At 46.4% G+C, this 16,967-nt stretch overlaps 1 protein-coding gene across 1 annotated transcript; it reads right to left on the bottom strand.

Annotated features, from left to right (window-relative positions):
- Positions 1-7,439: 7,439 nt before the first annotated feature.
- LOC104488945 (tyrosine 3-monooxygenase) lies at positions 7,440-16,717 on the bottom strand (the record flags this gene model as incomplete). The annotated part of the gene is made up of 11 exons (XM_010131050.1): positions 7,440-7,599; positions 10,597-10,730; positions 10,891-10,986; positions 11,596-11,652; positions 11,997-12,066; positions 12,185-12,320; positions 12,706-12,851; positions 13,583-13,633; positions 15,383-15,450; positions 15,664-15,752; positions 16,543-16,717. Coding segments are annotated over 11 exons (1,182 nt in total), but the record flags the coding sequence as incomplete, so codon positions are not given.
- Positions 16,718-16,967: the final 250 nt, after the last annotated feature.

Below are 16,967 nucleotides of genomic sequence, written 5' to 3'. Positions count from 1 at the left end.
CTTACCAGGCACAGAGCACACGCCTGCATTCCTACGTGGCCAGCATTACTGGAACTGAACAGAAATAGTGGGAAACACTGGGAGGGGAAGCACGTAGTGAAGGCAACCCCCTGGTGTGTTACTATTTAAATGAGACCTCCCAACTACTGTTCCACACATAATTGTGCAATTGGTAATATCCTGGCAAAGAAAGGCTTAGATCAGCTTGTCGGCAAACAAGGACCATTTGCCACCTCCCAGTTAACATTTTGTACGAGCACAAGTTATCTTAAGGAATCTTAAAGGACTTTTCCAACCTAAATCATCACGGGTCCCAGGTTGGATTTTGTATACTACCTGCAGGCAAGATGGCCAACTCCAATCCAGACAGCAGAAGGGTGCAAGAGCCAAACTCAGGATGCTAGACCAGAAATATATTTTTTTTTATTCTTAATATGTCAGCAGCAGCACAATTCCAAAATGAAAAATAATTATGTTTCATATTTCTTTACACAGAGAGACAGACAGACGGATCCACCCACAGCAGCAGCAACAACAGCGAGAGACCACTCAGCGAGGCACTGGGACGCACAGTACCAGCAGGCATGGTGGGGCTGGGTCTGAGGAAGGCTTTCCTCCTTTCTTCCTCACCAGCCTACACTCTATCTACAGGAGGGTTTGACTCAGGTTGACCCATCACCTTGGTTTTCCCCAGGTCACTCTTCACAGAGCTGGCAGCCGTGTTTGGTGAGGGCTGGCAATGGCATGAAGGCTCCCATGACCCACCCAAAGGACGTGGGCTTGTGCTTAGCTCTAAGCAGCCACATAATCCTACGAATCTGCTCCCCTGTCAGGAAAGGGGAATTTATAACATTATCTTGGTGGTGGGTATGTCTGGGTAGATCCTCAAAGTCTTCCTCCTCATTCAAGGCAACTCTACAAATCTGACCAGCCGTGTGCACAGTACTTCAGGGACACCTTAAAAGGTAAAACTGAAAGCATGGGAAAAATCTAAGACAACTCGTGAAAAAGCCTAAGAACAGGAATAGCGGAGGGCAACAGGATATCCCAACAATATCAGAGATTAAAGCAGGGGCTGTGGGCACCTCTCCAGCCCGCAGGAAGCTGATGGGTGATAGCGACCAAATGTTCCCCGATACGGGAGAGCGGATGAAGGGAGGCTCGAGGATACGCCACCTCTATTAGTGGGACTGGAACGGGAGGCAGCAATACGTGGTGCCGACCGAGCCAAGGCAACATCAGAATATCAGCTGCTTCAACGGGAAAATTGTGTTTTAAGAGAGTCTATCAAATGACTTGGAATGAGTTTGTCTCTAGAAAAGGAATACCATCTAGTGGCCCAAAAAGGCAATAAGGGGGTGCAATGGCAATTAGAGAATTGGAGGAATTTAGAAGAAGAGAAGGCAAAACTGCAGAAGTAACGAGAGGGATTAACATATATAGTGCAGTGATTCACCCTGGAGCAAGGGAGAGCTCAAAAGGGACCCGATCATAGTAAATGTAAAGCTAAAATTAGACGCTTGCAAAAAGCAGATCGGGATGCAAAAATTAAAAATAGCTGCCATAGCTGCAGGAAGTGGTAGAGAAAACTGGATCGGGAGCCATCAGAGGAAGATGATTGCAAGGATGATATGGGCAAATGGGAAAATAAAGAGAAGTGGAAAACAGCAGTGTACCCCACGAAGACTACAAGTGCCATCCTGGGGCAGACAGGTACAGCAGATCAAACCGCTGTAGCTGTCAAAACGAATAAAAGTGACCCCAAGGCAGGTAGCTGCAGATATGGAACCACTGAAAGAAAGCACAACAGTAGACTGGAGTGAAGGACTTAGAAAAACTGCTTCAAATTTTGAATTAAATGAGGATTGATTAGAGCATGTGCTCCACCAGCTTTTACTCATTGCACGCTGGGCACCTACTTGATGAACATTTACTCAGGTCATCATGGGCATTTAATCAAATTGTCCAGGAGAGTGGTTAAGTCAAGGGTGCAATTGGCAGCCTTAACGTCAGACCATAAGCTTGACGAAGCTGGAGAGTCTTTAATGAACTGGTGGGAAGTCGCTCGAGTGTCAGCAGGATGTGACACCAACCACCCACTCCCAAAGGAGCATAGGTATCCTCACTGCCCCTGGCAGCCCCGAGGCTGAGTCAGGCTCCTTGGACGGCAGACAAATCAGGACAGCGGCACAGACGCACCCCCACGATTCACAGCAAATCCCATATGGCCAAATGCAGGGGAAGAAGCAATCGACAGAGTTGCTTTCACATTAAGAGACAAACAAGATACTTTTACTTGCATCCCACAGGGCCGAGCACCTGTCCCGCCACACACACTTGCTCTAGGGAAGTGTCTGAATGGTGGAAGCCAGGGGACAAAGAAAAAAATTGTCTTATGTGGATGGCATTTGGGGGACCACAGAAGAGGAGGTACAAGAGAGAAACAGCTGAGTTTTAAAATTAATAGACCAAATGGGATTTAAAGTCTATTGAAATATGGCACAATTAATGCAACCTCAGTTTAACTGCTTGGAAGTGGTGAAATGAGGTGATGGATAGATGCTGGGAAGGTTAAGCTTTCTGTGAAATAGACTCCCACTAATCAGTTCCAACCCTGAGGAGTGCTGGGAGGATTTAATTTCTTATGGCAGCATATCTATAACTGTGCCTGTATCTTATGGCAGCGTATCCGTCTTTGCTAACACCAGCGGAACATTACGGAAATGACAGGAAAAGAACCAGGAAAGGAGCTGGAGCAAAGAGCAAGGCGAGCTCTATCAAACGTGAAAGAAGCTGCTTGAAAACCTCCCACACTCAAATTCCCAGTCAAAGGAAAATTATTTGTAATAGGGATTTCAACATGAGCTGATCCTGTGGGACAAGTGCTGCTACAGAACAAGAGTGAAGGAAAATGGATACCAGTAGCATGAGTCCTCCCCTCTCCAGGGGCTGGAGCCACGTTTCCCTGGCCATGAGAAAGTCTGGTTAGAGGCAGGCTGGGCTGTGATGGTCTTCAAGGCTTCCCCCCACCTTGATAGTCCAGTTGTAAACCAGTCTACTCATAAACACAAAGAGAAGATATAGATATCAATGTGGATCTCTTTTTAAAGGAGACCGGTAGTCAGCCAAAGGTATTGAGCACTCAGGAGATGCTAAATTTGAACAAGGAGGAAAAATAATCCAAGATATTGCTATTAGTGGAATGAGGGAATGAACAGAGAAGAAACTAGAAAAAGTATCATGCCAAAGAGCTTACAGGCTGTCAGTAAAAGACAAACTTCTCTATCCAATCTCTCTCTACAGATAGTGGCTATGCTGATAATAGAGTAAAATCCTGGACTTGCGATAGGGAAAAAGGCGCTGGTGAGCCCAAAATCGGACACCCATGAAGAAAACCGGAGGCTTATTTTACAAGCTTAGGCGGGGAGTGGGAATAAAATATATGTAAAGGATGTTAAAGTACATGGGAAGACTGAAAGCAATGCTGAGAAACAATTCAGTGAGCAAGCAGATAAATTGACTCAGAGTTTCTTTACCGCAGCCTCAACCAGGAGTTAGCTAAAAGAGAAGATGGGATGGGTACTGCGGCCAGCTGAAAGAGCAAGTGATGTTAGACTGTTGTAATAAGTTACATAAAGGATACTGGATACTCTGAAAAGAGTGCAAAGAATTTATATTTGGCCTCAAATGAGGAAGAAATAGAGGATATAAAAACAGCATAAAATGTGCAGTGATGCAAAGGGCACTGGTAAAAGAAATCTGCCGACTACTGCACTGGCTAAACCAAGGAGCTTGGGAAAGACTGCCAAGGAATCATCCAGATAAACTGTCACAAACTAAAGAAAGGTGTCAGTATCTCTTTGTCACCATCATTATCTCTCCAGGATGGGTGTAGGCTCTTCCACCTAAAAGGAATACAGCTGCTGGAATCAGAAAGGTGCTGTTAAAGAAAATTGTTCATAGGTATAGAACTGAGCTGAAAGAGGATGAGCTGAAGAACGGGGCGGAGGGGTTGTGAATGAAGTAAATGGAGCCTTAATGAGTAACCTGGGGATTAAGCAAGGACTGCTTATACCCTACCACCTGAATCCTCCAGAATGTCAGAAAGAAATGAGTCAGACTATTACAAATAGACTAAGGAAAATCACAGGACAATATCCAAAATGATGGGCTGAAAAATTATCCATTTAAGAAGCAGTGACAGATTAAGGATGGGTTTACAACCCTACCGTATTTTGTTTGGATAGCCTGTTCCTTGGTAGCCTTATGAGCAAGCACCTAAATTATTATGACAGGATAAAGAAGAAAACAAGGCTCAGGTAGCAGAAGCAATATGAGAAAAATAGGTAAAATGAGAAAGGAAGTATCCAATTCATATATGGCTTATGAAATAAGGGGCCAAGTAATGTATTTGAAATCAGATAAAAAGGAACAAGCCTTAGAGACAAAATGGAAGGGGACCTATTGTGTTACTAATAGGATAAGTCCTCGAAGATATTAAATAGATGAGAGCAGTGGTAAAATCAAATGAGTTCATGTTTCTCAGATGTCCCCCAAAGGGGGCAAAAAAATTCTGGAATCTGTCATGAATTTGTCAAGAACACAGACACAGAAAATGCCCCAAAGAGGAACCTCTGGTGCTGGTTCAGTCTGAGCCCCCGCACTGACAGCGCACCCCAGCACAAGCCCATCTCTGGGGAGCACGGGGGTGCAGCCCGCAGGGTGTTTGCCTCCTGCCTGGCTGCAGCAGAGCTGTTTATACGCTTGCATACTAACAGGGATGGTTTATGCTTCGAGTTTTGCTTATTTTCTATTTTCGTAGGGCAACAGATTTTACTACAGCTCCTTGAATAAGCAACAGCTGACAGAGTCATGGAGCAGCAATGCAATCTCCGAGGCAAGGCAGAGAAGTTGAGGGCTCCCACAGCTGCGAGGATTTTTTAGTTGGCCTTTCACTCTGTATTAATATCTTTGGTCTTTTCATAAATTTAATTAATTTTAGACATTTAACAAGGCAGATGATGACTATGAAGTGCTTTGGAGATCTAGAGGCAATCACCTACAGATCTACATGTGCTTTGAGACCAGACCAGACAAGAAATGCCTCCATAGGGAGACTCCCTGCTCTGTCCTGATCAGGAGCTGGGTGTCACTGCAGGGGTTGTAGCATCCTTGCTGGACTCGTGGGCAGTAACCCAGGAGCTGGCAACTATCAAAGGAGAGGGAGAATAACAACCTGCAGGCCAGTAACATGGTGTTGCCATTGCTAACAAGGCCATAAGCTGTGCATTAACTTACAGGCTCCATCGCTACATCTGGAGCTCTGTCTGGATCTTTATTTTAGTCTGTTTTACCAGAGTCACCAATAAGATTTTCATGTCTAGATAGCTAACGTATGACCTAACCTGCCTTGGTCTTGCACAGCTCGCTCCAGCTACTTAATCTAATAGTAATAGCTTAAGACCCCAAATTAAAAATTGTTACAGCTCTTAAGGGAGCCTTGAGAGTTACAGCTTAAGATCTGGATCCACCCAGATTGGGAAATCACAGCTGAAGCTTTGGAAAAAGTGCTCTAAAATTACAATAACTGAATGAACTCACTAGTTTTATTCATTTACGGGACAATCCTCCAAGGAGGAACAACAACTTGAGGAGAAAGAGCTAGTCCTAGCGTTGAACTGTTGATTTCAGTAATGGTCTTTTAAGCAGTTCAGGAGGAATTTGGGAGGGGTGTCAAATAAGAAAGGAAACAGAAAGGAGGGATTGAAGCAGGTGGGAGACTGAGTGCTGTCAGTAGCTAAGTAGTTAAAATTTCAGAGAAGCAGGGGTTAAGCACGTGTGTGAAGTTATGAAATGGGATAAAGTGTAATGGATTCTGAACTATTATGACTGAGCCACAGCAGAAGTAATACTGGAGAGCGACAGTATATACAAGTATAGCCAAAACTTAACTGCTAAGCCTTGTATTGCTTTAAAGAGGAAATTACAAGGACCTTACATAGTGGATAAGGGTGGTAAAAGTCTATACAGAGATGTTATAACTGATCACACAAACAACTCTGTGTAATTCTTCCCTTCACTGTCCCCCACAGCTGTTTAGCTGCCTCCACACATCCCAAGCCCAGCTCTGATACTGCACAGCTGCACAACCTTGGGCCAAACTTCTGAGCGAACTGCTAAGTTATGAGACAGCCAGCAAGAAGATAAGAAGGGCAAAAGCCAGGGTGGGGGGTGGGGGGTAAACGGAGTGTTCTGGGTCAGATCAAGCCATTAATATCTCTCATGAAAGCTGGGTGAAACTGGGTTTGAGCATCCTAAGCATGTGTTACGTTCCCCAGAAATTGTCAGCAATAGCGCCAGTCACGCACTTGAGCTACCCCAGGTGACAGCAATATTGGGATATCTAAAAATAGGACCATGCTGTACCTGTGTAACAGACTGGAAAAGTGAAAGCGTAGGAAATCCTCCCCAGAACTGGCAAACTCGGGACAGCAGTGGCCCCACTCGGTGTGCAAAAATCAATAAACTCAGGACACCAAGAGGCTGCCGAGGCTGCCCAGGGCCACCAGCATGCAGGAACATCACTAGCTGTGAGCGCTGTCTGCTGTGAAGGATGGCAGAGGGGTTCTTGAGCACTCTCTGCTGCACAAGCTTTTAAGAGAGGTGTGCCCACACTCTGGTCTGGGGTAGTCAGGGCTGGCTCTGTGGTGTTTGTACGGGGAGGATGCGGATAGTTCAGGGTTGCTCTACACCAGTCACGTAACTCTTGGCTTCAGTCAGTTTAGAGGTTCATGATGCTTATTGCAGGCTGGTGGGGTGGTGGAGCTCAGGGGTTCATGCTTAAGAATCTTCCTGTGCGAGAAGCTGAGGGGAGGCTGAAAACTGAAATCTCAAACCTCATAGGGTTCATTCAGGCAGAAAAGCTTCTGGAGCCGCTCTGCATTTCCCAAATACAGGAGGCTGTAAGAGGCAGGAGATGGTGGGGACTGATGGTCCCTCATGAAGTTGCTATAGGAGTTGCTTTGGGGTTAATAAAGCAGATTAATTTATTCTCTCAAATGGCAAAAAATAGATTTTTCTGTGTTTTGTTTTTTTTAAATAAAGAAGCTTTTCTCCTCTCCTTTGCATCCAGGAGCCTAGCACACAGCTCTTGACTTCAGCTTTGCAGCTGGCCATGCTTTTGGTCTGTGCTAAGCCTCTTGCAGCAGTCGATAGAAAAGCTACCCAACAAGCCAGCAGCCCTTGGGTCCATCCCTCTGCCCTCCTCCAAGCTGGCCCTACTTACAAAAGTGGAAAGCTGGTGGGGTCGTGTGGCACAGGCAGCAGTGTAAATGTTTGGAGAAGACAGGTAGGAGTTATCAGCTGGGAACTAGGTGAGGGCAGAGCGGGCAGTTGTGGGGCTGCAAGAAAGAGGGGAAGGAAAGAGCCCAGTTCTCCTATTAACTGATAATATTGAGCGCATTAATCAGCGAGTGAAGCTCATCCCTTACGCTCTCCAGGGAGTGACTGATCGTCTGAGGGCTGTCCAGGAGCTCGATGCTGTGGGTGTAGGGCTCATATTTCACGGAGAAGGGCCGCTTGATGTGTGCTGCGTAGCTCCTGCAAGGAAAGGGCACAGAGGGCTTGGTACAAGAGATGGGTCCCAAGCCTCCCTCCTACCCATCACCACTTACCCAGCTCACAATGGACTAATACCTCCTTTAGGCAGAGTTTCTAGGTTAGCACAAAAGCTCTGGTTCCCACCTTTCCAGCTCCACAGGCCTATCGCAGTAGTTGAGATTGCTCCTGTTCAGCAAGGAAGACCAACTGCAGGTTTCCACAGGCTGAACATTTGGGCTTGCATCAAGCTGGAGGGTACACTGAACTGTTCACCAACACAGCCATTGCCAGCATCCTCCGCTTCAATTTCTTTTTTCCTTTTTCAAAAATGCCAAGGAGATTTAGAAGCTAATTGCAGGAAAAGCCCGCAGCATTACAGTATTACATCCCTAAATCCTTTCTGACATTCATTTATTGATTAATCTGTGTGGGAAGGGGCAAGCTGGCTGCAAGCTGTAGTAAGGATAGATTTGACAGGCAGTGGCTCAGGCCTGAGTGAGAGGATGGGAATAGCATCACCAGAGCTGTGTGCTTAAGCAAAGTTGTAGTGCTGTGCTGAAAGTCAACTGGAGTCTAGATCTCAGCCATGAGCCTGACTGCGCCGCTCAAGAGCAAGACCTCGTTGCTGCCTTTCTAATGGACAAGCGAAAACAAATCAAGGGTAAGCTTTCCCCAGAGCTGCTCATGTTCTCCTCCAACACTAGGATTTGTCACTTGACAGAGCAGGATTTTTTCTTTAGTGGCTGTGTAAATATGGAGCTGGAAACCTGTATTTGGGTGGTCACGGCTACAACCACATGCTGGAAAGATGAGGCGACAAACAGCACTAGTACTAGGCATGTTCCTGGCCTCTGCTGAGGCTTCACCCTTTCGCTCCTGAATTGCTTAGCTTAGGGTACCCTCTTGTGGCTACCGCGGCTCTGCTCTGATGCAGGGCTCAGACAACACCACCACTTCTCAAAGAGCTGCTCCTCCGGCTGGTACTGCACCCCGTTGGGAAGCTCAGCCCTGAATTGCTGGGGGAAAACACGGGGAATATACTAAACAGAGCCAAGGGGAATATGGTCAAAGCTGCAGGCCAGTGCTTGCAGGGAGCTGCCATGGAATCACAGAATTATTTAGGCTGGAAAAGATCTTTAAGATCATCGAGTCCAACTATTACACCAGCACTGCCAAGCCCACCACTAACCCATGTCCCTAAGCAAGTGCCATGTTTGCAGGGAAACGAATCTCAGAGCAAACAAAAGGGGTTTTCTGCATACTCACATTGTCCATCTCCTAAAGGACATGGTCTATCTCAGTCACACCAGGCAAGGTCCTGATCCCCTCACTTATCAACGCCCTCAGCCACAGCCATGACTCGTAGCGCAGCTGGGAACAGTTAGAAACTTGCTCTCCAACCCAGGTGTGTTAACTTGACACTTTTTTGAAGGATACCAGTACGATATGGGGGCCAGAAAGGGCACTGGTGGTGTGTGTCTACCCTAGAAAACTGGCAGAAAGTTTTCTCTCTGGGAAAAGAGGCTTTTCTTGAGCGATAACACTCGTAATCAGGCCCATGGTGGCAGCTGCCAGTAATGCAAAAAATTACAGCTGTTTTAATGTTTTCACCTCATAGAGTAACACCTGTGTGGTCTCTGTGCTCTTTAAAGAGGATCATTTACAGTGCTTGTCACTGTCGAAACCCTCTAGCCTAATCTTGGCTGCATATGTGGATTATTTTCCCTTTTTAAATGCACAGAAATGACTCACTAGGCAACAGTTGGTTTGTTTTTTTTTTTAAAGCAGCCTAGTGTGAGAGAGGATGGGCTCCCCAGGTGCTTGCTTTTGAGCAGCAGGACTGCAGGTTGTATAAAGGGTGCGAGTGAGGGTAATAAAAGCAGTGGTGGAAATATAGCAATCCTCGCCATGTTATTTATAGGAAATACCCCACTTGCAGGAACTGCAAAGTCGTGTACATTATGTAGTACTTCATCCAATCCCTTTCCTAAGCTAAGATAAAATCGTACAGGCAAAGTTTTCCTCTGTCAGCCAAATGTTAAAGGACTCGGCTTCCCTCCTGCGGGCAGTTCTGGATATGGGCAAGAAAATACTCTTCTGAACAGATATCTGTGGGTAGAGCTGCTCTCTCCACCCTGTTGCAGCCCCATGGGATGGAGAAACCCAGTTACACTGGTGGGATGCTATCTAGGGTCCGCTAACCCATGTCAACCAGCCTAGGAGGCAAAAGTTCTTTTTTCCCCATGGATAAATCTATGCAGGTCAAGCAGATCTTTTTTGTCTGTGTATGAGCTACTAACAATGCCTGGGTTTCTTTTATTTGCTGGTTGAATGCTAAATGGGTAAGTTGCCCAGCAGCTGCTCAGAAAGACAAACACCTCTCTGCATCCTAAATTCAGAGCATGCTACTGTTTTCAGCAGCTCTTCACTGCTTCTCTAAAACTTTCACCAACCAAGCAAACCTCTACGTGCTGCAGAAGCTCGTTTCAGGGCTTCAGAAGGACACATGTTGGCATGAAGGACAGCCAGTACCTGACTTGTATCACTTGGTCCTTTTGCAGCAAGAAAGTAGAGGTGGTTTTGGTGGTTTGTGTCTCAAATTTCTGGACCGTCAGCCCTCTGTCACATGGCTTGGCCTTCTCTGGGAACTGGAGATAGTCTGTAACTCCCTCCTATGAGAACTAGGCAGACCAGATAGATTTGTCCCTTCTCTCACTCCCTCAGTCTTTTCTCCAAGAGTGTCTCCCACTCCGTCCCACTCCTTCAGACCCATGCCCTTGAGTCCACCATATCTGGGTGTGGGATCTTGGGTGATTCCAAGGGACTGAAGTTGGACCCTGTAGGAACTGGAGAATTACTTTGCTTTGAAAGACCCGACAAGAGTTTCCAGAGTACTTCTGAGACCCTGAACTCAAAGCAGCCATGGTGCCAAAACCGTTTCAACATATTACAGCTTCATTTCCCTCTCTTTGGGTCTCTCTCACTGCCCAGTCCTACCTCAGTTTACTTTTGGCATCACTGAAGCTCTCGGACACAAAATATACAGGCTGGTAGTTCTGGTCCTGGTAGGGCTGAACAGCAGCAGCATCAGGGTCGAAGTCCCGCACCTCTGGTTCATCTGACAAGGAGTGCTATGGACACAGCAGAAAAAAATTTGTGACAGCATGAAATTAAGGGACTTGAGCATATATGTGATAGAGGTAGAGAACGGATCGGGTAAAGTCACTGGAGCTGTGCAGAGGAAGGTTTTTAGCTGTACAGATTCTAGAGACAAGTTATGTTGGGACTTACTATGAGCTCCCCGTAGGAAGACAGGAGCCCAGCTCCATAGGCTTTGACCATCCCGTTCTGTCTGCAGAGCCCAAACTCCACTGTAAACCAGTAAAGCTGTGAAAGGAGAAAGAAAAAAGCAGATAGAGGATACAGCTTCTCATCTTCATCTCCCTGTCACTTGTGAGCCCTTGCATCATGGCCAGGTTCTGGGGCTCTTTAAATTAAGAGGCACTTGGCATTTTGTCCCCTCTCCGTACCCTCCACTCATCACTGCCCATGCAAAGTGCTGAACTAAGTTGCTGCCACACTGGGACAGATGGAAACCGGGCTGTGCCCCTGGGCTGGTCCTCTGTGTGCCCAGCTGCTGCATGGTACTGCCATTCCATGTCCTTAGAGCAGGACGGGTCACCTTGCCGAGGGAGAGCCAAAGGAAACAGATGTCATTTAATCCCATCCCAACAAGTCCCGGCAGTGCTGTCGTTAGAAATATGATACTTGATGATATTCTGGTGCCCAAGAAAATTGGGTTAATGTGCAAGCAAGCTCTGCTGTTTAACTGATCTCTGCTCTGCACAGTCATCGTGAAAGAGCAGGGCTGGCGCAGCTCAGGCAGGGGCTCTGAGCCTGCGAATCTGGGGAGACCAGGCTGGACCAGCCCTCTTGATACTGCAGAAGTGCTGCTAGAGGGGTCGGGGCCCCCATCCAGCAAAGAGGAATACTTACCGTTGAAAGTTTCTCGATTTCTTCATCAGTTGCTCCCAGAGACGCCAGCCCAATGTCCTGGGAAGAGAAAGGAAGGGCTGAATGTCAGGACACATTTGGTCTGAGGGTCTTACTGTTGGGTTGCTGTGGTTTATTGTCTTGAGACACTGGATGTTGTTGCCTCTGCACTGCCACGCATTCGCTGGATCTTCATTGTGCTCAGACTGAAAACGCTTTGCTGCAGAGCCTGGTATTTTTCCTCTATATTAGGGTTCTGGGTCCATCACTAGAGCTCCTGAACATCATGTTTAATATAACTGAATCCTAGGACAATAGGATTTAGATGGCAAGACTGGGGTTGGTTTGGTTTCCCACCTCATGCCCTGCCCTCTTGGCAGTGAGGACGCAGATGACGACCTTACCTGAGAGAACTGGGCAAACGTCTTGTCAGCCAGCATCGGGACGTGCCCCAGCAGCTCGTGACAGCAATCCCTGCCAATGTCCGGTGGGGGAAAGGAGAAAAACACGGTCAGCAGCAGACAGACTTTGTCCGTTAGGGAGAAAGGTTAATTGCTGGCCAGATGGGATGCCCAGGCAGGGGAATACTCACGGCTCAGGGGAGTGCATGGGCGAGGATGCGTGCCGGATGTACTGTGTGCACTGGAAGACGCGGAAGGCCAGGCTGGCAAGGAAGTCCCGCGCCGACAGCAAGCCAGCCACTGGCCGGAGCTGAAAGCCGGTCCTCTCTGAAACAGTGCATACCATCTCTGCGGGAGTACATGGCCCACGGGCTGCGCTCCTGTCCCACTTTCCCAGCACCAACAGCAAAAGCATCAGTGCTGGCAACTACAGGGCTGCTGTTTCAAGCTTTATATTTTCGCTCCTAGTAGGGAGCAACCTCTGCTCTTTAGGTGCTCAGGCTTGACCTATCAGTTGCAGCCTGTAACCGTGTTTAGCTGCAGTGCCCCCTGTCTGGGGTCCACCCCTGTCCTCTGTGGGCTATGCACAAGCCTCCACCAGCTCTCATCCCAAATTTCAGCTCACACACTCCTCCTTTGGGCTTGGGTTTCCCAGCAATAGCTGCCACCACTGTGCTGGGAAACCCTGGACCTGGGTCCCCCAGGCTCATACCTTTCAGGAAGCGGGAGACCTCCTCCAGCTGAGGAATGTTGTTCTCATTGTAGCCACAAAATTTCTCCAGTAGACTGAAAGCTTCGAGGTATTCCTTGCAGGCATGGGTGGGGTACAAGCTCTTCAGGGTGCTGTACACCTCCTTCCTTCAGGATGGGAGGTTGCAGACATTCAGTGGCTTGATGTGTCTAGTCCTCTCCTGTCATCTGATTATATGCTATCAAGGACTCACGCTTTTAGGTTTCTCGTCCCTTTGCCTTTCTCCACTGCTAAATCTATGTCTGCATGCATTGATAGCGGTATGTAAACATACAGACACACATTCAAAGTCAGCTGTTGAATCCGCACAGACCTATTTCTGACCTTGAGGGTCAGAGTATGGTATAAAAGGCATTAACCATGGCCTCATACTTCTTTCTCCAGCTATGACAACTGCCCTCTATTGGGAGGCTGCTATTAAGGTCCCCTTAGAGAAATGGGACTACAAATTATCTACCTCGCTCTCTGGGAAGGCTCCTTTGGAGGAAACTCCTTGTGGCTGCAGCGTGAAAATGTCTTTGGTGCAGCCTCAAGAGAGGAGGAGACAGAGCATTACTATTCTGGAGGTAGCTTGCTCTCCTGATTGCAGTCCCTACCATAAAACGCCATGCAATGAGTTACTGGTTTTTATGACAAGCCATTAAGCAGGATGTTTGCACTCTTGAGACATTTTTCAAGAGGCCATACCCTAACTGTTTAGATTTTGATCCCCCTCTTCCAGTGGCAAAGCCAATAAAGTTCACAGATTAAATAAGCGCTCACCAGGTTGCGATCTCCTTTTGATCCCCCTCTTCCAGTGGCAAAGCCAATGAAGTTCACAGATTAAATAAGCACTCACCAGGTTGCGATCTCCCCCGCTGTGTACTCCACACGAGGGATCGGGTCCCCACTGCAAGGCAAACGCACCGTTACTGACAGCAGCAGGGCAGGAGCCAGGCTCCTCTCCCCTCTGAGGAGGAAGCACTTTGGAGAAGCTCTGCATGGCGTTGATCAATCTTCTTTAAACCAGACAAGGGGTCGCAGGAAAGACAAAGCCTTAGTACTGGCTCATTTGTACGGATGCAACAAACACATAGACACTGAGAAAAGCATTAGTCCAGCCAGAGGTTATAAACGAACAAGGGATGAGCAAAAGCTTAGCAGGCATAATATTTTCCAGGGAGAAAAACAAACAACAAAAAAAGTGGTTTTCACTGGAAAAAATTGAAACTTTGTGTGAAAATAAATTAATTCCATGTCCCTGAACTTCAGGGGGCAGATGGCTCCAAGAACAAATCAGTGGCTGGGAAATAAAAGCAAAAGAAAAACTAAATGCATTCAAACTGCAGGAAAATATACTGTCAGTAAGATTAAGGATGGCAAGAAAAGAAAATCTTAACGTTGATATAAGTGGGAACTTAAGATGACTGATACTTCTGCTTTTTCTGCATCATAATCAGCGATTGTGCTTCCTAAAGCCTCCTGTTCTGTATTGGAACAAATGAGATATTCACACAGTACAGGATAAATCATGGTTCCTTCCACCTTAACAGCCCAAAGGGATGCCTCACAGAGGCTCATGAATGCAGATGAGATGTGAGAGAGGACATCTTAACTGGGTGCATCATCCTAGGACAGTGTTGATTCCTGTGTCCCTCAGTACCTCGATGGTACAACGACTTCCTGTGTGTTTAGTATTAGTGCAGGATAAAACCACCAATGTCTATATTCTGGCCTTCAAATCTGCAAAGAACATGAAACCTAATGGATCAGAAAGCCATGCTGGGATCACACTGGTTGCAGGGGTAGCTCAGGAAGGTGACCCCCATAATCTCCACAGCTCACTGCAGAAATCTACATTTAAAATCTACAAATCTCCCTTGGAGAAGGAGATGCTACGGCAGAAGACAATGTTCCTGGACAGGATCTAGGGACTATTTTACCAACCCAACTGAATATCAGAGCTCTGTTTGATGTTGTAGTGAGGACGCTGGGTCCTATCACTGCATCAGAACAGGAGTATTAAGTGGGAATGCAAGAGATAGTCTTAAATCTGTATAAGACAAGGATGAGACCATTACTGGAAGCTATTTAATTTATCAGAGAGAGTTAGGAGGTGAACTATTTAGTCTATAAATACCCTCACAGCAAACAAAAAAAATTGATAGCAGAATTCAATCTAGCAGATGAAAGGCGTGTATGATCCACTGGGCAAAAGCCAAAGCTACTGAAGTTCAGTTTAAACATCAAACCCACACATTTTACAGCCAGGCTAATGAACCACTGGAACAAGTTTTCTGGGCACATGGGAGCTTTTTCAGTACTAGAACCACAGAAGTAGAAACTAGATGTCATTCTTAAAGAGATACCACATTTCAAAAGGAAGTCTGAAGTCTGATGGAATTATACGTGGCTTTTGTTATGCAGGAGGTTTATTCCAGCTTTGTCAATGTGTGAATTCACAACCACAGACATTTTTCTAATTAAGAAGAGACTTACACAAAGGGAAGAGGGACACAAAAAGAGGTGGTGAGGCCAAATAGGGAGAGAAAACATGAAATATAAAAGAGGAGAAGCCTCATGCAGGTAGCACAATGAATTCCTAACAGGTTGCACTGACGGGCATTATCCCTGCAGGGACATTAGGAAAGGGACTTACTGCTTATAGTGAAAAGCAATTTCTGCTATGGATTTCCTCCTCTGGCGATATACTGGGTCAGAGTAGCCCTGTCATAACAAACAGAACAGAGACAGGATTTTTAAACAGTTACTGACATTTCTCACCCAACAAAGTTCATCACTGTCTGGAGAAACTTCTGTCATGGTGGTGATTGCACTACAGTTTCCTGACCAGTTGCACTAATAGGTGCTCTGCACTCCCTGCTTCTGAGGGAAGGCTCAGGACTCCGGTGTGAGGATGTGCCACACAGGCTGACTCACTGGGTGATCCAGATCCAAGTCAGGGTCGAACTTGGTGACCAAATGGTGGCACTTGTCCAATTCACAGATTTTTCTGGGAAACCAGTGAACTGTGGGGAGAGAGAAAGAAAAAAAACTGGCTGTGGAAGTGAAGATGGAGCAACCCCTGCTGAGAAGGGGCTGTGGGGTTGAAGAAGATACATCTGAATGCACACACACAATAAAGAGCATATGACACAGCTCTGCCTTCTGAGCAGTAGTCCCACACCCTCAATGCTCTTGTGCTAGAGTCTGGTCTAATGCCATAATCTGCATCTCACGACTTCCTTGCCCAGCTCTCAGCAGAGTATTTTATAACAAAAGGAAACAAGAAGATGAAAATTGGATTTTAATTAAAGATTCCAGACTTCACGTTAAAAAAACATCCAGAAGTACAACTGGTTGTAGAGGGGTCACTGCAGATCTCTAGCTATATTTTACAGTAAGAACCACCCTGTCTTCAGAACAGGGTGGTACAAAGAGTGTCTTGTAGTTTAGTGCTGGATCTCTACAGAGTTCCTGACATGTAGGTAGGAAACTACTGTACCTTTATAATATAACACACCCGAGTAGTTATGGAGAACTCTGTAGGAGAGGTGTGAACAAAGCATGAAATTTCATCTATTTCTATTTTTTCAAATCGGCACCAGAAGAATGGGCTACAGACTCTGGGGTCTGTTGAGAAATGGACAAGGAGGGAAGTGGCTCTCAGGATTCAGGAGTCCCACAGGCAGTCTTTTCTGATTTGATTAAATTGAGCATACAATACTGTTTCCCCTTTTCTGGGAATAACAAAGCCTCCATCCTGTTTCTACAACTCGGCCTCTTTGCAAAAAATGAAACTGTTTGTAAGTTCCTTACATTTGTCTTCCTTAGTGGTCCTCACATCTTCTGCTACCCTCTTGATGGAGCTAATGAAAGTATTGAGGTCAGAGCTGTGAACTTCACAGCGCACGAAGTACTCCAGTTCAGCAGTCCCTTCACGGGGCTTTCGGCTAAGCCTGGTCTCCAGGTGGTGAATTTTAGCTTCAAATGTCTTTTGGGACATGGAAAAGGAGAACAAAAACATTAAACACTTGAAACACCTACAAGTACTTCCCAAAGATGTCCATATGGATACATCTGTGGGAGATTCACGCTTGAATTTTTTTTTTTTTTTTTTTTGGTCCCTCTTCTTTTTCACCCCCCACACTGGAATAAACAAACTTATCCGTCAATTCCACAGTTTTTCCTTCTGGACAGAGAACCAGTGGGGATGGTCAATCGCTATCGGTAGAAGAATTCCA

Source organism: Buceros rhinoceros, unplaced genomic scaffold (genome assembly GCF_000710305.1).
Source record: "Buceros rhinoceros silvestris isolate BGI_N320 unplaced genomic scaffold, ASM71030v1 scaffold10092, whole genome shotgun sequence".
NCBI classification, from domain to species: domain Eukaryota; kingdom Metazoa; phylum Chordata; class Aves; order Bucerotiformes; family Bucerotidae; genus Buceros; species Buceros rhinoceros.
The sequence above is the reverse complement of the archived record's forward strand: the minus strand, read 5'-3'. Positions and strand labels throughout refer to the sequence as shown.